The following is a 23,459-nucleotide window of genomic DNA, read 5'->3' as shown; positions in this document are numbered from 1 at the left end:
AGCTTCAAAGTCACCCCTAACTTGACCGGCTACAAGTCTTGAGTCACAATATGCCCTAATAGTCTTTCCTCCGAGTTTTCGCATAGCGATCAACCCCACTAGTAAAGCCTCGTATTCTGCTTCATTATTTGTTGTTGAAAAACCAAGCCTCAGAGACTTTTCCAAAGTAATGTCATTTGGAAAGATCATTACAATCCCTATTCCTGACCCCTTTTAGTTGGCCGCACCATCCACAAACAATTGCCATGCCTGCTGAACTACCAATGAACCCATTCTCCTTTCTTCCTCGAGCCCTTCCACCCTCTCTAAATCACCCAGCTCCTCGGTAAATTCTACTACTAAATCTGCCAAAACCTGACCTTTCATAGCGGTTCAGGGCAAGTACTTTATGTCAAAAGCGCCGAGCATAGCCCCCCATTTTGCCACTCTTCCCATATAATCTGATCTTCGAAGCAACACTTGTAAGGGTAACTGGGTTAAGACGATCATGTTATAGGCTTGGAAGTAGTAGGGCAACTTCTTAGTGGCATGGATAATAGCGAGGATTGCTTTCTCAAGGTGGAGATATCTGACTTTGGCCTCTTGGAGGGATTTGCTAACATAGTACACTGGTTTCTAAATTCCTTCATCCAATCGTATCAAGACCAAACTCATTGTGTGCCGGGAAATAGCCACACATGCGTACAAAACCTCTTATTTTTCTGGCCTAGACAAGATTAGGGGATGTGCCAAGTAAGCCTTTAACTCATCAAAAGCCTTGTCACATTCCTCGGACCACGAAAAATCCTTCCATTTGTGCAATAACTGAAAGAATGGTCGACACCATTTAGCAAACTTTGATATGAACCTATTCAAAGTTGTTGTCATTCTAGTAAGGCACTAAACTTCTTCTGGGTTCCGAAAAGGATGAAAATCATTGATAGCCTTAATCTGATTGGGGTTAACTTTAATCCTACGGTGGATAATCATGTAGCCCAAAAAATTTCCAAAACACACGCCAAAAGAACACTTGGAGGCATTTAGATGTAACTTGTGTTTTCTCAGAATTGTAAAAACCTCACCAAGGTCCAAGAGATGTTCGGACTCTTCTTTACTTTTTCTACCATGTCATCAATATATGCCTCCACATTTTTTCCCAACTGGCCATCAAACATTCTAGTGACCATTCTTTGATATGTAGGTCCGGCATTTTTTAGTCCAAATGGCATTACTCTATAATGGTAGTTTCCTGTCAGAGTGAGAAAGGCTGTTTTCTCTTGGTCTAGTAGCATCAACAGGATTTGGTAGTAGCCTTGAAAAGCATCTAGGAAACTCATCCTAAGATGTCCATACGTTGCATCGACCAACTGATCTATCCTTGGGACAAGAAATGGGTCCTTCGAACAAGCCTTATTAAGGTCTATAAAATTTATACAAACTCTCCATTTTCTCAATTTTTTTCTTTACCACCACGGTATTAGCTAACCACTCAGGGTAGAAGACTTCCTTGATTGCTCCAACCTACTTAAGCTTACAAACCTCATCTTTTACAGCCTCGGCATGCTTTTTAGACAAACGCTGAGGTGGTTGTTTCCTCGGAGTAGCTTCTGGATTAACGTTTAATCAGTGGCAAATAAACTCGAGATCAACCCCTGGTGCTTCATAGGCACTCCATGCAAAGACATCCAAATTATCTTTAAGAAAGTCCATCAATTGCTTCTTATCTTACATTAGGAGCTGAATCCCAATTTGAAAGTACTTGTCCAAATCCTCTTCAATGGTGATCCTTTCTAACTCCTCACATGATACTGGACCATCCGAGGAGGCAAATGACCCGAACTGTGATTGCTACAACGTCGGAACCACTTCCGAGGAACTAATTTTGGCAATACGATGATAAACCACCACAACCATGCACTGTCGAGCCACCAATTGGCATCCTACCAACTCAGCCACCCCCTCCTTAGTAGGATATTTCACCTTGACATGCAACGTGAATGAGACCGCTCCCATAACATGCAACCACGGCCTGGCCAAGATGGCAGTGTATGGTGAAAAAGCATCAACCACTATGAAATTCATTTTTATCACTTTATCCCCGTCTGCACGGGTAACCAAGTCATTCCCTTTGGAATAGTAGTGTTCCCATCAAACCCGATTAATGGAGCATCATATTGGTCCAAGTCTTCGAGTCTAAGTCCTAAACTTTTAAATAAGTCAGGGTACATAATCTCTGCCCTGTTACCTTGATTAATCATCACCCTATTAACATCGAACCCCGCTATTCGCAAGGTTACCATTAGGGCATCGTCATGTGCTTGAATCATTCCCACCTTATCCTCCTTGGAAAATCCTATGATTAGCTACTCCGACACCCTAGGCTTCTTACATGGTGCCTCTTCTACAGATTCTCCCATTTGTGGTGATACCAACATCACCCTGCTAACCGGATGAGGTGCTCCTCTCAGAGTTGCAAAGATAACATTTATCGTTCCCAAAGATGACCAAGGTGCTCCATTTCTCTAAAATCCTGCCACAAGCTGGTCCCCTCAACTATCTGGCTACTGTAGGAATTGCTTTAACTTACCAGCTTTAATCAATTGCTCCAAAAAAGATTGTAAAGTTCTACAGTCCTCAATCATGTGACCTCTGTCCTAGTGGTACTGACAGTATAGACTTTGATTTCTTTTAATGGGGTCTCCTCTTATCTTATTTAGCCATTTAAAGTAGGGCTCATGCTTTATCTATTCCAATATTTGATATATTGGCTCTTTGAACACCAAGTTTACCGCTTGAGGGCTTATGACACTGTGGGGTGCTAGGTTGTAGAATTCTCTCCTCGGCCTAGAAGATGTGAACTAGCCTATCGAGCTATCCTTTCGGTTACGGGTGAAAACCTTGGCTTTCCCCTTATTAGAGCTCTAGTTGTCTTCGACCCTTTTATGCTCCTCAATCCGATCCATCAATTGATGCATACCCCGAGGTGGTTTCATGGTAAGCGATTTCCATAGGTCTTAATGTGTAGGAAGTCCCACTTTAAAGGTTCATACTGCGACGACCTTAAAATCATCGTCAATTTCATTATAAATCTCCCAGCATCTATCAGAATAACTCTTCAATGTCTCCCCTTCTCTCATGGACATCGAAAGTAAAGAGTCTAGGGGTTTGGGGACCCAGCTGTAGGTTACAAATCTTGCCCCGAAGGCCTTTGTTAGCTCCTAATAGGAATGTATTGATCCTTCTTCAAGGCTGTCAAACCATCTCATAGCTATTGGACCGAGACTCGAGGGGAAGACCTTACACATTAAGGCTTTATTCTTCGAATGAATGGCCATTCTCTGGTTAAACTAGCTCACGTGCTCAACCGAATCAGTTTTACCATTATAGATGATAAACCTAGGTTGGTTAAAGGGACGTGGGAGCTCAGCTTGTTCAATACGATGAGAAAAGAGGAGAGAGAAATTTGAAGGAGAGCTTTTCTCGTAGCATCATGCCCCTGGCCTCTTTTAGGTTGTGTTTTGGATTTCTTCAAATAGTGTTTCCGTCCTGAAGTGTGATGAGATGATGACAAGAACAACTCGCTAGATGGAGTCCTACTTCTAGGTTTGTAGCTTCCATCACTTCCAATACTCAGATATTGATCTGGAGAAGGAGTCCTATCTTCCCTTCTCCAAGTTCATCAACGAAGACGTCAACGTAAACGTTCCACATTCTTTTCTAAATTATGGAGCTTTTCATCACATGAATAATTACTGGCCCCATGTTGTCCGGTTTCTTCAGAATGGAAGGAGAGTACTCCCTAGCTATGAGTATGCACCATATTTTCATCCCTCCTACGTTCAAGATTAATGAAATGATCTCTGTACTGAGAACCAACAGACTCCAATGACCCACTGTGCCTAGGACCAACCATAACCACGAGTTTTACACGGATACTTTAGAAGACTTTCCCACAGACAGCGCCAATTGTGGGGGCAAAAAGTAAAGTAATTAACTAATGCTCGTTTTTAATTAAGCTAGAATTCACTCACACGATTAATTTGTAGAAATGGGATGCAAGATCAAACCTGAAGTATCCATTATATAAGATGATACTAAGATCAGAGTTAAATTGTGTATACAATTTGGAAATACTCAACTAGAATTTGTATATATAAATTAAAAAGCTAAGTGTTTGTCCTCGGGTTCAGACCGAGGATGAAGGTATAATTAAATGGTTTTTCTTTTTCTCTCCCTTCTTTTTTTCTCCCCATGATCTAGATGCTCCTGGACTTTATATATACTAGCAAAGATGCATCTGGATCTTATATTTGGAGGGTTGAGATCAAATTATCTTGATACTTGTCTCATCAAGGCCTTGCTAGAAGGTTTCTACAAAAAAATATGAGTTGTGATGGACACTGTTCACGTTCATTTCTCCATTAATGCGGCCAACTAAGTGGTTACTGTCCTTCCCTTTTCTTCTCTTCCTTGTTCGGAACCTAGTTACCTTTGTCTTCCCAGGGATTGCACCATGCGTCCTCTGATTCTACCCCTCGACCATCCGGGGTTAGGCAAGTGTCCTCGGCCTTCTCGTCAGTCTATTGCTCAGGTGGTCCAAGGGGAGCTACGTACACACTATCTGAGCACAATTGACCCAAGATCCCTATGATCTAGATGCTCCTGGGCTTTATATATACTAGCAAAAATGCATCTGGATCTTACATTTGGAGGGTTGAGATCAGATTCTCTTAATACTTGTCCCATCAAGGCCTTACTAGAAGGTTTCTACAACAAAATATGAGTTGTGATGGACACTATTCATGATCATTTCTACATTAATGTGGTCAACTAAGTGGTTACAGTGCATTAAATACTGCCAGGGGAAGGGGGTGACTACCATATCCTTCCCTTTTAAGCTACAAGTATTTTGACAATATAAAAACTAGTAATTTTTCTCGAATGTGAATATAAAAAGAGAAAAGCTATGTCAATAGTATTTTTATAATAAAATTTAAGTGGCAAATTGTTAGTATTGGGCAAAATCGATTTTTAATTAAAATTAATAACAACTTACTATTTAAGTTGTAGATGATAACATTGAAACATTTCTTTTATAAAAGCTCTTTAGATTTATTATTATTATTATTATTACAATATAGAGAAAACTTTTTAGATTGAATATCCGAGATAAGACCTAACCAAAAAAATAAATAAATAAATAAATATTTGATAAGACATGCCATACAAGGCCCAAAATAAATTAAAAAAATGAGTTAAATAAGCTAGACAAAACAAAAAAGACCCAGAAAATAGGTACCGGAAAGTGTGTACATGATACTAGCTTTCGTATCGGAGTGATCCACCACAAATTATTTTACAATTTTTTGTGCTATAACGGTAACATAGAAGATTTTGAATAGTTAATCATCACTTACCCAATAACCCACCTTTTATTTTTTACTAGTCTCGCTCCAGCACGTACTGTAACTTAAAAAAAAAAATGGTAAAAAATGATTAGTTTCCTTCCGTATGGAAGCTTCCAACTTGACATTGGGTGCCAGACAGAAACAGAAAGGACTGGTTGTCTGCTATTGCTACACCTACTCTACTGGTGGCAAGTTGCAACGCCAAACTCACAAGTTAGATAAAAAATCGGATTCTTCTTTCCGTTTTTTTTTTTTTTTTTTATTGGTCAAAAGGAAAATTCATTGAACTAAAAAGCCTCTACAGCAGAGGATACAATTCGGTCATACAAACAACCAGCAGCATCTAAACTAAGGAGCATTACAACATCAGGGGGGGATACAATTTGGCTTCTTCTTTCGGTTTTACTACTTTATTTCCTTTTTTTTTTTATTTGATAAACTGCAGGTCAGGTCTATTAAAGCTACGAACCAAAACAACCTGGGGAATCTCCCTTACATACAGCCTCTAGAGAGGGAGGGAGATTTCCATATGAAAAGCAAACATTACTAGAAGAGTTCAAAGTAAATTTTGCAGCTTCATGAGTTGCATAATTACATTTTTCCTTTAGTGATCATTTTCATCGACGCCGTCACCTCCCCCAGTTCTCTCGATATTCATGAATCAATCATCTCCTTTGCTGCAATGATTGGAATCCAATAGGACCAAATGAAACACATTCCTTATCAATAATTAATATAATAAAGGATATTCATATTACTATGGGCAAATAATTTAGACCAAAAAAAAAAAATTCATATTTCATAGTCAGTCATAATTTTTTTAACAATTTAAATATAGAAAAAATCATAAATTTCATCTTCAACATACTCTTTTCTCAGTTGCTCAACCCTATATAACTTTATGCGAACTCAATAAAATATTCAGTTATCTTTTCTTTTCTCTTTCTCAAATGGAATAAAATAAAAAATAAAAAATATTTAAATAGGATAAAGAAATAGAAATTTCTATGAAAAATAGGTAAATATGTATCAAAACTTAAAAAAGTCTTATAAGTCAAGTGATACTTTCTTATATTTCCAACAAATGATTAGGCTTCAAATTTGGGTGAAAATATAGAACTGTTTTTGAAGATGTTTTAATAAACTATGAATTATTGCTTTTATATATATTTTCCAAAATATAATAAAATGTTCATGTCAACTATTTAATATTTATGTACCGTTGTCCCTATTTAAAAAATAAAAATAATATTTAATAATATAATAAACACACATTATTTTCCAACTATAAAATTTCTATTGTATATTTACATTTTGAGGAAACGATATTTATCATGATGATAATTATTTTATTTTCAAGTATTATAATCTCCAATATTCTTTCCTTTTTTATGTTTGAGGAAAAGATATTGTATGTTTAATCTAAAATAAATTATCCTTTTTATTTAGAAACTAAAATAATGTTTCCTAATAATTCACGGATCAAATCATAAAAGACTATTTTAGGTAGAAAATACTTGATCCAATTATAATTTTAAACTGGCATTTTTTTATACTTAAATAGTTAGAGGTAGGAAAATTTGAACTCGGATTACTTTTGTTGGAATGACTAGAAAGCGCCAAACAATTAATTTACAAGGATTTAAAAAAAAAAATTAAGTTACAAGTATTTTGGTAATATAAAAACTAGTAGTTTTTCTTGAATGTGAATATAAAAAGAGAAAAGCTATGTTAATAATCTTTTTATAATAAATTTTAAGTGGCAAGTTGTTAGTGTTGGGCATAGGAATGTCAATTTTGCCCCGTCCCGCTTAACCCTCTCCTCCCCGCTTTCCTCGCAAAGGTGGTGAGGCGAGAATGAGGCAAGATTTTAGCCCCGCACCACAGGGCGGGGCTAGGATGGGTTTAAATATTTTAGACCCACCCAGTCCTGCCCCTCCCCATGCCCGCCCTGCCCCATGTTGCTAAGAATTATCATTATAAATTTTTCATATCCTAAAATCCTACTATTTAAACTAACATATTAATATTAGCTTATTTTATTTTACCCAATATAGTTCTCTGCCTTCATTTTGTTATGTGTTATATTATGAGATTTTTTTTTTTTTTTGGTGGTGATTTTCTTGTTAAACGCTTGGATATATTATTCAATTTTTTCTAAAAATTGATTTGATTTGATGGGATAAATTTAGTTGTAATTTCAAGTATATTTTTATTAATGAAATATGTTTCATTAAAAAAAATTGTACTAGTTGTAGGGCATATTAACAAAAAGTAGAGTTCTACGAGGTAGGGTAGGGCCTCAAGGGGCAAGGATGGGATGAGAAAGTTTTCCTCGTCATGTGGGGTGAGGCAGGGATGGGACAACACAAAACCATGTGGGGTGAGGATGAAGACCCCATCCTTCGGCACCGCCCCGCCCCGCCCCGCCCTATTGTCATCCCTAGTTGGGCAAAATCGATTCAAATTAAAACTAATAACAATTTATTACTTAAATTATGGATAATAACATTGTCACACTTCTTTTATAAAAGCTCTTTAGTCTTTTTTTTTTTTTTTTTTTTTTTTGATAGAGAAAACTCTTTAGATTGAACATCCAATGAGGCACGACATACAAGGCCCAAAATATAAAAATGAGTTTCTTTTTTTTAGAATCCCTCCAAAGATTTTATAATTTAGAAAAAGAGGCTTATCAGCAGAAACAAGAGTATTGATGTGTAGAGGAATAAACTCTATCCAGACAAAAAAAAGAAGAATAAAACCTAGCTTTCTTTGCCAAGTCATTAGCAACATAATTACCTTGCTTATAAGTATGAGAGAAATTAAGGACCTGTTTGGTAATGTTACTCTAGTAACGTTGTTTGTATTTTTTGAAAATATGTGTTGGTAAAAAAGTATGTAAAAATACATATAATGTTATTTAAAAACTAAAAATATGTGTTTAAACATATATATCAAATAGACCCTAAAACTCTTAAGTCCTAAAGGAGCTTACATAAGACAATCTTTAACTAAGTGCCCAAAAGCATAATGAAACATATCACCAGAAAATAGGTACCAAAAAGTGTCGTACACGATACTAGATTCTGTATCAAAGTGATCTATCACAAATTATTCTACAATTTTTTTTTTTACAATTTTTTTTTTGCTATAATTATAACGTAATAGACTTTAAGTAACTAACCATACTTAAACAATAACCCACAATTTTTTTTTCACCAATCTCACTCCGCACGTTACTGTGACAAAAAAAAAATGGTAAAAAATGATGTAGTTTCCTTCCGTATGGGAGCTTCCAACTTGACATTGGGTGCCAGACAGAAACAGAAAGGACTGGTTGTCTGCTATTGCTACCTACTCTACTGGTGGCAAGTGGCAACGCCAAACTCACAAGTTTTTATTTTTTATTTTTTTTTGAGAATCCCAAACTCACAAGTTAGATAAAAAATTGGCTTTCTTCTTTCGGTTTTACTACTTTTCCTTTTGTGATCATTTTCATCGACGCCGTCACCTCCCCCAGCTCTCTCGATATTCATGACTCAATCATCTCCTTTGCTGCAATGATTAGAATCCAATAGGACCAAATGAAACACATTCCTTATCAATAATTAATATAATAAAGGATATTCATATTACTATGGGCAAATAATTTGGACCAAAAAAAAAAAAAAGATTCATATTTCATGGTCAGTCATAACTCTTTTAACAATTTAAATATAGAAAACAAAATGCATGATCATCTTAAAATTATGTACAAGCGCTTAGAGCATTTCCAACATGCTCTTTAAACAAGTTTTTGAGATTAAAATCATAAATTTCATCTTCAACATACTTTTTTCTCACTTGCTCAACCCAATATAACTTTATGCAACTCATAAAACATTCAGTTATCTTTTCTTTTTCTCTTTCTCAAAGGGAATAAAATAAAGAATAAAAAATATTTAAATAGAATAAAGAAATAGAAATTTCTGTGAAAAATAAGTAAATATGTACCAAAACTTAAAAAAGTCTTATAACTCAAGTGATACTTTCTTATATTTCCAACAAATGATTAGGCTTCAAATTTGGGTGAAAATATAGAAATGTTTTTGAAGATGTTTTAATAAACTATGAATTATCGCTTTTATATATATTTTCCAAAACAAAATAAAATGTTCATGTCAACTATTTAATATTTATGTACCGTTGTCCTTATTTAAAAAATAAAAATAATATTTAATAATATAATAAACACACATTATTTTCCAAATATAAAATTTCTATTGCATATTTACACAAGAAGCCGAGGAATGCAAAGAAGACAATGCAGAGCCCAACGTAACAATCATCTTCGTATTAATTAGGTGTTCCTACCTAATGTCTGCTTCATCAAATGTTGAATGACTGACCTGCATAGTAGAGATACCCCAAAAATCTACCTTCATGATCAAGAACTTGTAGGGCAGGTGTCTAATGGGACAAATATCTCCATAAATCCAGCTAAAAGATACACAACTTAATAGAAGAAGAGGGGGGGGGGGGAGGGAGGATAAAATGAGGAGATAGCCAACAAGATGAGGGATCTAGAAAAATCAGGAAAGAAGATATAAAGAGAGAAAAATAGAGCAAGAACTTGTGTTTAGAGAGCAAGAATTTGTATTCATCTTTGATTCATACATTGCATCTCAAGAATTAGTTTTTCTCAATCAAACTTCCTTAATCTTCCATATTTGTCCTTCACTCATTTGTTTAATCTTCTCATAGTGGATTTCTTTTACCTTTTGTTAGAAATTAATTGTTTTAATCAAGAGCTCTAACACTGTTCCTTCCAGTTTGTGTTTTTGACCTCCACATATATATTTCAATAAATTATTCTATATCTTTTACAATACTTTCTTAAAAATTAATTAAAGAAAGTACACTCACATAAAATTATAAATTGAGACTATCTAGACTTTTTAGAGAATTTTTAAATCTTAATTTTCACAAATAAATATTTTTTGATACGAGTATTCATAATTAAATAAAAGTCCTACCATTTTACCGTAAAAAATAAAATAGAAGTTCAAATATTACTCCATCATCAAAATTTAAATATATACTAACTAGTACAATTTCAATATCTATATATTGGTAACATGTCAAAATACATTTAAGTAGCTAAGAAACTTGCAGTTCAATTGCAGTTTTTATTGTTTCCAATAGAGATTGTGGGGCCAGAGAATTTGTGGTCCCGGCCCACTTTACATTAGGGCCCAAGGCCCACGCCGAGGAGAAGAGTTGCCGAGGAGGACATGCATCGGAAGTCCAAATGGCCTAAAGATATAGCCGAGGACGATGCTGTCCTCGGCATCCCAAAGTGCTCATAGAAGAAAAGGCGAGTACGGTATAGGAGCGATTCAAGGAAAAGCTAAACACCTCCGCATTGATAGGGAAAGGACCCCTGAACAGTGTGGCGACAGAGGACAAGGGAAAGACTGTCATTACTGCAATTAAGTACCCTACGCCTGACAGAGCAATGTTTTTCAGTTTTTACAACTACCCCCAACCACTTTGGGTATGGGCTGATAGGACAAGTATCAGCCCTAGAAAGTTGAACCTACATGTGGATGTTGGAGGGAGGGTAAAAACTAGTATAAAAGGAGAAAGAAGCAGTCTAGAAAAAAGGGAGGGCTGGGACCAGGGCCAAGAACCAGAGCCTCCCAGGCCGTGCCGAGGAGAAAGTTTTCTTGGGCAAGCACGGTTCATCTCTGTGCAATCATCACGAAAACCATGACTAACGGCTGTTTATTCACCAAGGCTTAGCCTTTAGTCCACTCTCTACAAATTTTATTGTTTGGGCTTTCAATGTTCGAACCCAATACACCAATTTGGGGTCGTTACAAATCGAGTCCTAACCGAGATCTTTATGTTCAAATTCTTCTAATCCCTTCTCCCAAAATTATTGAATAATACTATAAAAATAAAGAAAAAAGTTTGGCCATAATTTCAAAAAATATTTGTTTGGTAATAAACCAAATAAGAATTAGGAATTGATGTTATAAAAAAAAAGTAAGAATTGATTTTTTTTTTTTATAATGAAAATTGAGAATTGATTTTAAATGGTTTAAATTTGTAATTATCAAAATTTTATTATGATTTTCTTTAATTTTGTTTTTCATCATAAAAATGAGAAAGTAGAAATGAACCAAAAGTGAGAAAGAATAGATAGGATAGGAGTTCAACCACCAAATGTTTGACTGACAAACCTTTACGATAAATTTAGTCTCCCTACTTCAAAATTCAGAGCCAGCTCTACTTATAAGTACTCCATAACCCACCGTTGCCAACACACACACACACACACACACACACACAATATATAGTATACAAAACAATACCAAAAAAACTTCAGCTACTAATCTCCAATGGCAGAAGCAGACCAAACCATCGATGGAAACCTGTTAGCAGCCAAGTCCCTCGCCCACTTCGGCGTGGAGCACATGTTCGGCGTGGTTGGAATTCCCGTAACCTCATTCGCCAACCGCGCCGTATCTCTCGGAATCCGTTTCATCGCTTTCCACAACGAACAGTCCGCCGGATACGCCGCCTCCGCTTACGGCTACCTCACGCACCGCCCCGGCGTGCTCCTCACGGTCTCCGGCCCCGGCTGCGTCCACGGCCTCGCTGGCCTCTCCAACGCTATGATCAATACTTGGCCTATGGTTCTCATCTCTGGCTCTTGCGACCAAAACGACGTCGGACGAGGCGATTTTCAAGAACTCGATCAGATCGAAGCCGTTAAGCCTTTCTCGAAATTCTCAATCAAAGCCAAACACGTGTCCGAGATCCCTAACGCCGTCGCTCAAGTCCTCCACTGGTCCACTTCGGGTCGACCCGGCGGGTGCTATCTGGATCTCCCATCGGACCTATTACATCAAACAGTCACAATTGCAGAAGCCGAGAAACTCTTATCGGCAGCCGAAACTTTCTTCATAAACGCCACTCCCGAAACTCACGTTTCGGGTATCGAACAAACGGTGTCGTTGCTCCGAAACGCGAAGAGGCCGTTGATTGTGTTCGGAAAAGGCGCGGCGTATTCTCGAGCGGAGAATGAATTGAAGAAACTCGTGGAGAGTACCGGAATTCCATTCCTTCCGACTCCGATGGGGAAGGGGTTAATCTCCGATACGCACGAGCTCGCAGCCACGGCAGCGAGATCGTTAGCGATTGGGAAATGCGATGTGGCGTTTGTGATCGGTGCGAGGTTAAATTGGTTGCTGCATTTCGGTGAGCCACCGAAGTGGTCGAAGGACGTGGTGTTTATCTTAGTGGATATAAGCGAGGAAGAGATAGAGTTAAGGAAAAAGAGTGTGAATGTGGGTGCTGGTTTAGTTGGAGATGCGAAATGTGTATTGGAGAGTGTGAACAAAGCTATCAAGGATGAGCCATTTTGTTTGGGGAAATCTCATCCTTGGGTTGAGGAATTGAAGAAGAAAGTGAAGGACAATGTGGTCAGATTGGAGGCGCAATTGGCGAAGGATGTGGTACCGTTTAATTTCTATACTCCGTTGAGGATTATAAGGGATGCCATATTGGCGGTGGGGAGTCCTGCTCCGGTGGTGGTTTCTGAAGGGGCCAATACGATGGATGTTGGGAGGGCGGTGTTGGTTCAGACGGAGCCGAGGACTAGGTTGGATGCTGGGACTTGGGGGACTATGGGGATTGGTCTTGGTTATTGCATTGCGGCTGCAGTGGCCTCGCCAGGGAGGCTGGTGGTTGCGGTTGAAGGGGATTCTGGATTCGGGTTTAGTGCTATGGAAGTTGAGGTATGCTTCTCTCTCTCTCTCTCTCTCTCTCTCTCTCTCTCTCTCTCTCTCTCTCTATATATATATATATATATAGAATAAGCTAATGCTTTGTGAAAATTTATGTCTTCTTTTCTTTGTGTTGTGTGATTAATGGGCTGCATTCTAATTAACAGGCGTAATGAAAGAAACGACTATGATGATAGAATAATAGTAAGTGATTGGAATTCATTCTTTCCTATGAGGTTAAGCATTATCATGGTATCAAAGTAACTTGAGTTCAAACACAATCTCCACTCTACTCTCATTTAAAAATTTTAAAATTCGACTTGTTAGTCTCACTTATTAAGGCGGAGTTGTTCAAGCTTTTGGGACAAGTGGTAATTTATCACTCTAGATGTTTTCTGGCTTTCCATCAGTGACAAATTTTAGGCTGTTGTGTTGGTATGTAGAGAAATATGTGGATTGAGTTGAGTATGCATAGAAATCTTGTTTTTTACTCAAGAATTGGAACCCCGGCCTGCATGAGACAGTAATATAAGGGGACTAAATCTTCAAACAGAGAAACATTTCATCAAAATGAGATGGTGTTGACTTGGATGAGTTCATACTTCTTCTGGCTGCCAAACTGATACTGAAATGAAGGGCACATCATGAATATATTTATTTATTTATTGCATTTGTGAGTTTCTGCCTTCATTCGTTCAATATTTAGCTTCTCCAATATTAGGTTTTAGAATCTGCACTGCATGTTCTCTTTGCACTTTGGTACCTACTGCTCCTGTCTTTCGAGTAAAATGATGTATAACTAATCTTCCATGAAGGCATTCCATGTTCTACTTTTACTTTTCCTCTCAAATCATCCTCTAGATTATTTTTCCTTACCTTGTTTTCTTCCAGGGTTTCATTTTGATGAGAATAAAATACAAATGTACTGTCTTACTCACCATATACTTTGCATGTGACTGATTAGTCTGAAGCATTACATCAAGTGCATTCATTTTTGTTTTCAAAATGGCCTATACAACAAAAAAAAGAAGAAATAAAAAACATAAAATCCCACTTTATTGAGGGAAAAAAGAATTGACGCCAATTACTTCATTTCTTTTTAACAACAAGGGAGCCGTCTACTTGCGATATGTTTCATTTGGTGCAATGCTGTTTTCAGCCCTCATAATAATAGTTGTAATTGATGTTTACTGTTGTCTATACAGTCTGTTAGTGAAACTGCTGTAGTATGGAACTTGTATCTGTGCCTGTGTAACAAACATGGACACGGACGCAGACACAGCACAACACAGCAATGCACAATACATGACAATACTAGAATTCTTGAAAAATTAGGACACAACACAGTGGCGATACAACAATTAGTTTATACAAACATAATAGTTGTAATTTTTGTTCTTGAATTGTTTAACCCCTTGTACACTCCCTGTGTACTGGGGTGTTCCTTTTTTGATATCAATAAATTTCTTACTTATCAAAATATATATATATATATATATATATATATATATAATGTTTATTTTAAGTTTGAAAAAGAAAATAACAACCATCAAAATCTTAAAAAACATATCTAAAATGAAAGCATTTTTTCTTTTTCTATTTTTTTTTTTTTTTTGGTATGAAAAACTTACAATTTTTCTTCCTGACACACTGAAAACACACATGCTCTTGTCCCTGGTGTGTCTGAATTGAACATGGACATGCTGGGGATTTTGGAGGTGCCTGCATCTGTGTGTATAATCATATGACATTGATTTATTGCATTCGTGTCATTTGTGCTAGTAACACAAGGACTCTTGGTTTTTCATGCAAGTACTAAGTACTAACCTGAGCCTCTCCAGTTTTGGTTGTTCACTTCTCAATTCAGCTGCCTGTTTACAGTCATATGTCAGTGGGCCTTTCTTGTTTCCCTCTCACATCTTAGCCACAAGTGGCTGCTCTGAAGTAGTATGCCCTTGACTTGTTCAATATTCCTGTATAGTTGGATGCTATTTGGTTATATTTGGTCACTTAAACTGGTTGACCATCATGTGGGCACTGTAATGGTCTGGAGACCATTTGGTGCCTTCTGATCATTAGTTGTTGGCTGTGTACCTGTGGTGTATGATCGGCTGATGTGGTTGTCATGAATGATAGTTTTATAAAGCCTCTTGATTGCCTAAATGGTGGAACTACAATCATTCTACTTGGCTGCCAACATTAGTTGCTTTTTGTTTTGATCCTTAATGAAATAAGGTTAGGCTCCCCTCCCGTTTAGCAGCCTCCAATTATCTCCCATTTTAAATAGGATGACTGACACATGGCATATAGGCAATCCAACGGTTATTAAAAAAAAAAAAAAAAACACTCAAACCAAATTTTCTCACTTTCTCCGTTTGTCTCATTCTTTCTCTCTCATCATTTCTTCTCTTCTACTGTTCTACACCTCCAAGTTCGCCGTCCCAACTCCCAACTCTGAAAATCAAGTCTTCTTTTTTCTCTCTTCTATCCCTACACAGATTTTCCTTCCTAATTTGTTTCTCTCTCCATCACTTTCTCGTTTCTTCTTTTCTTTGCCTCTGTCAGCACTTTGCCTGCAAAAGCCTTAACAAGATCACTATGCTCTTAGAACTTCACCTTAATGGCTTGACCCAAGATTTAAGGTATCAGATACTCAACCAAATTGATTAAAAGGAATGATAATCATTTAATTATGCTAGTAGCAATCCATGTTTGGATTATGCTTTGAAGGGGCCGGGCCTAAAATTCTCATGGCAGCTTATTGTTTTTATTCTATAAAATTTAAACTTTTGTCCTAATTGAGGAAAACAGTTATTTACACAATCATTTGTTTTCTTTTCTTTTCCCATCATTCTTGGCCACTAAACAAATTAAGGAGTGGAAAAAAAAAAAACAGTGGTTGGGGTTAATGTTCAACAGAAAAGCAAATGGGTATTTGAAATTGCAGGAAAAGAGTGAAATAGACAAGATGGAAAAAGTTCTAAGGAAAAAAAAAAAGGAAAAAGAAGAAAAGAAAAGGAAACAATGAAGAGAGGACGAGAGAAAAAAGATGAGGAAGAAGAAAATGGGATCCCACCAACAAATATCATGATTATGGTGCAAAACTTCTTATTGTTCTTATAGAAAAACAAGGAAGACTTGATTTTCTGAGTTGGGAATGGGAGGGGCCGAAGAGAAGAAATGATGAGAGAGAGAATGAGACAAACAGAGAGAGTGAGAAAATTTGCGTTTGAGTGGTTTTTATTTTTTACCGTTGGATTGCCCATATGCTATGTGTCAGTCATCTTATTTAAAATGGGATATAACTGGAGGCTGCTAAACAGGAGGGGAACCAAACCCAATGACATTATGTAAATGGAGATTGCATGTTAGTTATCTTTTTTTGATAAGTAAGTGTTAATTATCAATTGGAAATGGTAACCAAGTATCATTCAAATTGGCTGTTAAGAAGCATGCTTTAGTTAGATTGCCAACCAAAAAGGGGATGCATGTATTCAAGTGGACAAGTGAACTGTTTAACTATTTTGAAACCATGAAGAGCTCTTATCACAGTTTTAATCTGGCCAAAACACACATAAATGCTTGGTCTTTCTTTAGAGCTTCCTCACATCCCCTAAAGTATTGGATCTAGTAGAATCTTTTGGATCTTGGATGCATCACCTAGTTAAATTCTGATATGACGTATGCAGATGTCTTGGTTTAAAAAGTTACTGGTAAGGGTTCCTTTGTATTAGCATGATTTTAGTGTTTTGTCATCTGAATAAATCATTTTGACACTTTATTTATTGTAGTCTTCTACAAGGGAGTAAAGCAAGGAGGAAGAGTGATAACCTGCTATACGTCATTTAAAAGCTTGAAAGTTTTGATATCCATCCCAGATATTGGGAGAATAAGTTTGATTCATGGGGTGGTAATATCACTAAACTTTGGAGTATTACAATAAGTTTACCTATTTTCTTATGTTTTCAACTCCAGTGGCTGTAGCAGTTTATTATGAGAAACTAGTTATTGTTCCATTTCTGTTTTGTTAATTAGGGGAAAATTATTATTTGCTAAGGCCTTTCCATTAAAAAAAAAAAGAAGAAAAAAAAGTAGGGAATATAGAGTCTTCTGGGGTGCAAGGTACTAACATAAATTCATAATATGGGAATTGTAATAGACAGCAAGAGTTTTTGTATTTTTTTTTTTTTCATAGGAGGGGGATTTCCTTTGAGGTTGGTGAGGGTTTCTGTGAGGACAGTATCCTATATCTATTCACCGATTCAGATGGTATAAAGGCTTTGGTGGCTTACATTAAAAATCAAGTCTTGCTTCTTATTGTTGGAATTTGATGTTTAGGAGACATTTGAACGAACTAGTGGGTATGAATTTATGAGTAATAGGGAGGTTATGATTGTAGTTATCAGATTCTAAAGGCCTTTCCATTTTAAACTTCTCTTATCCTATTTTCACCACAAGTTTTTGTGTATGTTCTGGTAGCAGATTTTGTGCCTTCATCCATTTTCATTGCCAAGAAGGATGTGGTGAAATTGTTTAGTCTGAGGAAAGAAAAGGCGTCGAAAAAGTTGAACTGGACGTATTTGCTGGCATAGTTGATCTGTTTGGTATTCTCTCTTTTAGATTCAACATATCAGATCCTCTGTGGTTGAAGATCTTAGAAGGCTGATTAAATTTTTTTATTTATAGGAAGAAGGTTTCAATTCGGTTAGGTTGTTTATTGAAACGATAAGGAAGAGGGGACAGCCCCATCTTCCTCCTCAGCCCTCAGGACTGAGGCTGGGAAGTTGGAGTCTTGTAGATGGGGATGTTCACCACTCTATTATAGGATGTTCCAACCTGTGGGCAGCTTTATTCACTGACCTGATTTCATGGAAAATGTTGTAAAAATCAAAAGAAAGGATGGCTGATCTAATATCTGCCACCTTGGCAGGGATGGACCGGTCTGAGGATATTGCTGAATTTTCCAGAAGTTATTAGGCATCAGCATCACATATAAGCCCATGAATGCCTACTTCCTCAGGGAGATCTGTAGATGTCTGCAATGCATAGCTTTGGTTCCTCGCCTAGATACTTTTAGTGTTGAAATTTAGGTGGACATTTTAAATCTTCGACTTGGCTTGCTTCCTAAATTGGTGGTCGTTAGATTTTGAGGCCTTTTTTGTTGTGAAGTCTTCTCCTGCCTTCCTGACTATGCTCCATTCTTGTTTGAGGAAGGAGTTAGCCGTATAAGTTGTTGATCTATATTCTATTAGAAGATTTGACTATCCTTGGTCCCAAGTACTGAAAAGAGGTTTCAGTACTCTTTTTATTTTCTTCATTTGGAAGGGCAAAAAATATGCCTTTAGAAGGAAAACTTCTTCATTGGATGCCACCTCCCTTTGGTTCAACTTATTTACCAGCCTAATTGACATGCTTTGATTTGCAGTGTTTTGTGTCCCTCTGCAGTTTTTTTTTAACTTCACTTTATAGAGGCAATTTTCAAGTTCAATTGTTATTGTTACTTTAATTTTGTTCTTTGCATAAATAGGAAATCTTTAAATATCTCTTTGGATTGTTTACAATTCTGTTGTTCATTTATCTTCACTGAAGTTTTCATTTCTATTGTTATCTCTACCACAATTGCATCTGCTGTCTTTTTAATTACTTATTATCTGCTTGATATAAAAAATTTCATCTGGTGTATGCTTTTCTTGACTTTTCCAGACATTGGTTCGATACCAGTTGCCTGTGGTTGTAATTGTATTTAACAACGGTGGTGTCTATGGTGGTGACCGGAGGAGCCCTGAAGAAATTGATGGGCCTCACAAACATGATCCTGCGCCCACTTCTTTTGTCCCCAGTGCAGCATATCATACTCTAATTGAAGCTTTTGGAGGCAAAGGTTATCTTGTTGGGACACCTGAAGAACTCAAGTCTGCCCTTTCAGAATCCTTCTCTGCACGGAAACCAGCTGTCATAAATGTTATAATTGATCCTTATGCTGGTTCGGAAAGTGGGAGGCTACAACACAAGAACTGATGTAGGCCATAGTTGCTTTTTTTTTTTTTCCTCAATCTGTGCATTGCTGGCTGCCCAGAAAGTTGTCGATTTGTGTGCCTGAAAGAGTTTAATAATGTAAAGTTTCTGCCAGTAGCCATGTACTTCTATTTTGATCATAAAATTGACGCAGACCTCATATAGCATCGTGCATACAATTGGAACATGTTGACATTGGAGCAAGGAGATGTATATGATAATGGATTCTGTACATAATTTTGAACTTGCATGTACATGTGCTGGGGGAAATGCTTGTTAGGGAGTTGGTAGCGGTCAATTAAACAGGTCTTATTGCTTGTAATTTTACCATATTTCTGTGTGAGTGGAAATAATATTCCCTGATTTTCGTTCTTTTAATGAACAGTCAGCAGTTAGTGAAATTTTAGCCAATGCAAGTTCAAGTTGCATCTCTCTTCAAATTTATTCTTTTCGATTAAACAGGTATTATTGCTCGTAATTGGAGGATTGTCTTTTTCAATAGAACTAGTCGCTAAAACCTTGCAATGCACACCAGATAGTTAACTTTTGTTAAATATCTTCACCATTCAATCTTTATAATATAAAACAAAGATATACACATTTGAAAAAAAATATTGTATCTTTTTTATAAGATGAAACAAAGACATACTACTTATGTTTATACCATGTTTAAACTTTTATGGAACACAAAACAACAAAATACAACAATTTGATGACAAAAGTAAAATTTTTAAGTTCCACCGAGGCTTTTAGGGGAGGAAAAAAAGCAAATAGAATGATACAAAAATAACATTCTATTGCACAAAGTATGCATCTAACATTTTCTCAAAAAAAAAAAAAAAAAAAAAGTATTCATCTAACAAAACTAAGACATCAAACATGAGAATAAAAAAATCAAGATACTTTGGTGGCATCAACTATCGGTAGCTTTCTTTTAGCATTTATTCCATTCGTAAAAACTCTAGAATCAAACATTATGTCTAGAAGTCTGGTTTTTAATAAAATATTATACAAACACATGGGCAATAAAAGTAAAAAAATATGAAAAACAAAAGTAACTGTAAAGAGAAATTCATGTAAAAGTTTTGTTTTGGTTTAAAACTCTCCATGTTACTAAGTAACAGTTGATTTAAAACTCTTCAGTTTGCTGAGTAGTAATTGGTTTAAAATTCTCATTTTGACATAATAAGTAAATTAATAAAAAATTTATGTGTAAAACTGTGGGACTACCAAAACTTATGTGGTAAAACTCTTCAGTTTGCTAAGTAGTAGTCAATTTAAAACTCTCATTTAGACATAATAAATAAATTAATAAAAAATTATGTGTAAAATTATGAGACTATCTAAGCTTATGTGACAAAATATTAGAAGGACAACTAATAGTCAAATGCCTTTGGTTTTCTTTAAAACTCTCCATGCTGTTGAGTAGTAGTTAGTTTAAAACTCTTTAGTTTGCTGAGTAGTAATTAGTTTAAAACTCTTCAGTTTGCTGAGTAGTATTCAATTTAAAACTCTTATTTTGACATAATAAATTAATTAATAAAAAATGATGTATACAATTGTGGGATTACCAAAAGTTATGTGGCAAAATATTAGGATGTCAATTAATATTCAAATGTCTTCAACAATTATATATTACTAGCCGCAAACCCATGCAATGCGTGTGAATATCTAAATATTTTGTAATGGGGTGTAATATATAAAAAGTAGCAATTACTTTAAGTATTTTTTTTAAAAGATTTCTACAAGTATTTTGTTATCTTTTCATCTGTACAAACTACAAATATATTTTGTATGTTTGATTAATATTTTTTTAAGGTGAACTATATTTTTCTCACTTCTGTTGTAGTGTGTTATATTTGATATACAACTAAATTTTATAAGTTTTAAGTTTATTATTCAAATTTCTCATCTCTTAAGGAATAATGAGATTATCATAATTATAAAAATTCATCACAAAATTATAATGTTATCTTAACCAAAATTAAAATAAAACAAAAGGAATAAAAGATAGACTTTATAATAATTTATTTCTCAAAAAATTGTTAGGCATATTCAAATTTATAGCCATGTAGATTGTGTTTTGACATAAACTCAAATTCCCATTTCCAAAAAAACAAGTATTAACTCATATCAAAATTCAATCAAAGCTATAAAAGGAAGAGAGAAGACTTTGTAATGGGAAATTAAAAAACACACATTACCAAAGCACATATTTTTAAAAATCACCATCAACCTTAATCAAAATTATAAAAAGAACAAAAATCCACGAGAGAGAGTACTCACAGTTTTTTGTGGGGAAAATATAGATTGAGTGGGAGAAATTATATCAATTTATAAAAAATAAAATGGGGAGAAGAAGAGTCATAATATAAGAAAGAAAAAATAATGAAGGAAGTTTAATAGTAAAGTAAAGAGTAGTGGAGAAATAAAGAGGAAAAGAGGGAGGAGAAATGTTAAAGGAAATGTAACAGTAAATTTAAGTGGATGATGTGGCCGTTGATGTGGCTCAACAGGACCTTAGCAACAATAAATGTTATGTTTCAGCTTTTAGATATAATATAAATTATAAGAAAGAACAAAAATCCGAGAGAGAGAGAGAGAGAGTACTCACAGTTTTTTTTTTTTTTTTTTTTCTGGGGAAAATATAGATTGAGTGGGAGAAATTATATCAATTTATACAAAATAAAATGGGGAGAAGAAGAGTCAAAATATAAGAAAGAAAAAATAATAAAGGAAGTGTAATAGTAAAGTAGAGAGTAGTGGAGAAATAAAGAGGTAAAGAAGGAGGGGAAATGTTAAAGAAAATGTAACAGTAAATGTAGACAAATAGAGAGAAGAAGTGTTTTTAATTTATTTATTTATTTATTATTATTATTATTTTTTTACAAGATAGAATTTCTACTCTAACCTAATCTAAGTGTATATGTGTGTGAAACTCTCTCATGAAGAATTGAACCTTAGCTTTTGCCCCCTACATCCCACAAGCATTTATACTTGTGAAGTGACCACCGCACCAAGGGTGCGCGGTGAGAATAAAATTTTAGAAAGAGAAAATAAGAGATAGAAAATAAGTGGATAATGTGACCCCTGATGTGGCTCAATAGGAGCTTAGTAACAATAAATGCCGCGTTTTAGCTTTTAGATATATATAGACTAGTAAGTTGCCTATGCAATTAACAGATAACGTTGTAATATTTTATGTAAGATTTTTTTTTTTTTTTTTAAGAAAGTTATATAAGATGGTTTTAGAGAATGTTTTACATATATTATAACATAATTGTTATAAAGTTTTGTTAGTAATGAGTTCATCATAAGAAGCAACAATTATAAATTGTACTCACATATCCATTATAATTATTCAGTTCAAGTAATAAGAAGAGAAAAAAAAAAAAACAAAAAAACTACAACAACAACGTTGGAGGAATATTATAGAATAAAAGTTGATATAGAATGTGTTTTTTTTTTTCTTTCTCCTTAATTCTTAAACAAAATACACTTATGGCTTTTCAACACCAACATCCTAAACACCCCTAGTCAATCACAGCCTTTACAAAGCTCACAAGTTCACAACGTTTGACTTTAACATCAAAATTGTAATTGCTGTTGTCACTAAATAGAAAATGCAAGCCTCTTTCCTTAGTTGTAGCCAACTCATACGGCTTAGGATTAGGTGGGACAAAAATGTTGGAGTTAGGTAGGTTTCGTTGAAAGATTGAAGGTAAATGAGATCATTTTTTGGCTGTGTATTTAACATGGGATGGAATGAAGGGCTATGGGTAGGTGTATATAACAAAGTAGAAGTGCAAAATGTGAAAATGGTGAATTGAAATGCAAAGAGTTTTGTGTGTATGTGTGAGGGAGGGAAAGTCTTGAAACATTGAACCAAAGGAAACAAAGAACATTTATTTTTTAATTAGAAAAGTTTTGAAACATTGAGCCAAATGAAACAAAAGATACAATATTTAATTTGTTCTTATCTCTAATGTGGCCCTTGAAGGTATTTCAATTTTCTCTCCAAAAAAAATTCTCTTTGTAGCATTTTAATGTTACTTTCAATTTACCCACTCGAGGTTAGATATGCTACTTAACCTATTTATTTCATTACTTGCATGGTTAAAATCTAAAAAATAGAATATAAGAAATAGTATGTAAGGTACTGTACTTTAGTTTTGCCCTAATAATATTATCACTTGTTCTACTACCTGGAACAAACCTTACTTGACAGGGATTTATCAATTCGGCAATATAAGGTCTCTACACCCAATTTTTAAAAAAGTAT

General features: G+C 35.4%; 1 protein-coding gene across 1 annotated transcript; it reads left to right on the top strand.

Moving 5' to 3' along the window:
• The first annotated feature begins 11,718 nt into the window (after nucleotides 1–11,718).
• On the top strand, nucleotides 11,719–19,599 carry LOC115975759 (2-hydroxyacyl-CoA lyase). Its single transcript, XM_031096716.1, has 2 exons — nucleotides 11,719–13,174; nucleotides 18,866–19,599. Exons 1-2 carry the CDS (start codon nucleotides 11,774–11,776, stop codon nucleotides 19,178–19,180), a joined length of 1,716 nt encoding a protein of 571 aa, XP_030952576.1. The 5' UTR covers nucleotides 11,719–11,773; the 3' UTR covers nucleotides 19,181–19,599.
• Nucleotides 19,600–23,459: the final 3,860 nt, after the last annotated feature.

The sequence above is a fragment of the Quercus lobata genome, chromosome 2, assembly GCF_001633185.2.
Source record: "Quercus lobata isolate SW786 chromosome 2, ValleyOak3.0 Primary Assembly, whole genome shotgun sequence".
Taxonomy (NCBI): domain Eukaryota; kingdom Viridiplantae; phylum Streptophyta; class Magnoliopsida; order Fagales; family Fagaceae; genus Quercus; species Quercus lobata.
This window is presented reverse-complemented; position numbering and strand designations above follow the sequence as displayed.

Coding starts and splice junctions, on each gene's coding strand:
- LOC115975759 (XM_031096716.1), top strand. CDS start 11,774: ATGGCAGAAGCAGACCAAACCATCGATGGAAACCTGTTAGCAGCCAAG. Junction 13,175..18,865: donor TTAGTGCTATGGAAGTTGAG/GTATGCTTCTCT, acceptor TGACTTTTCCAG/ACATTGGTTCGATACCAGTT.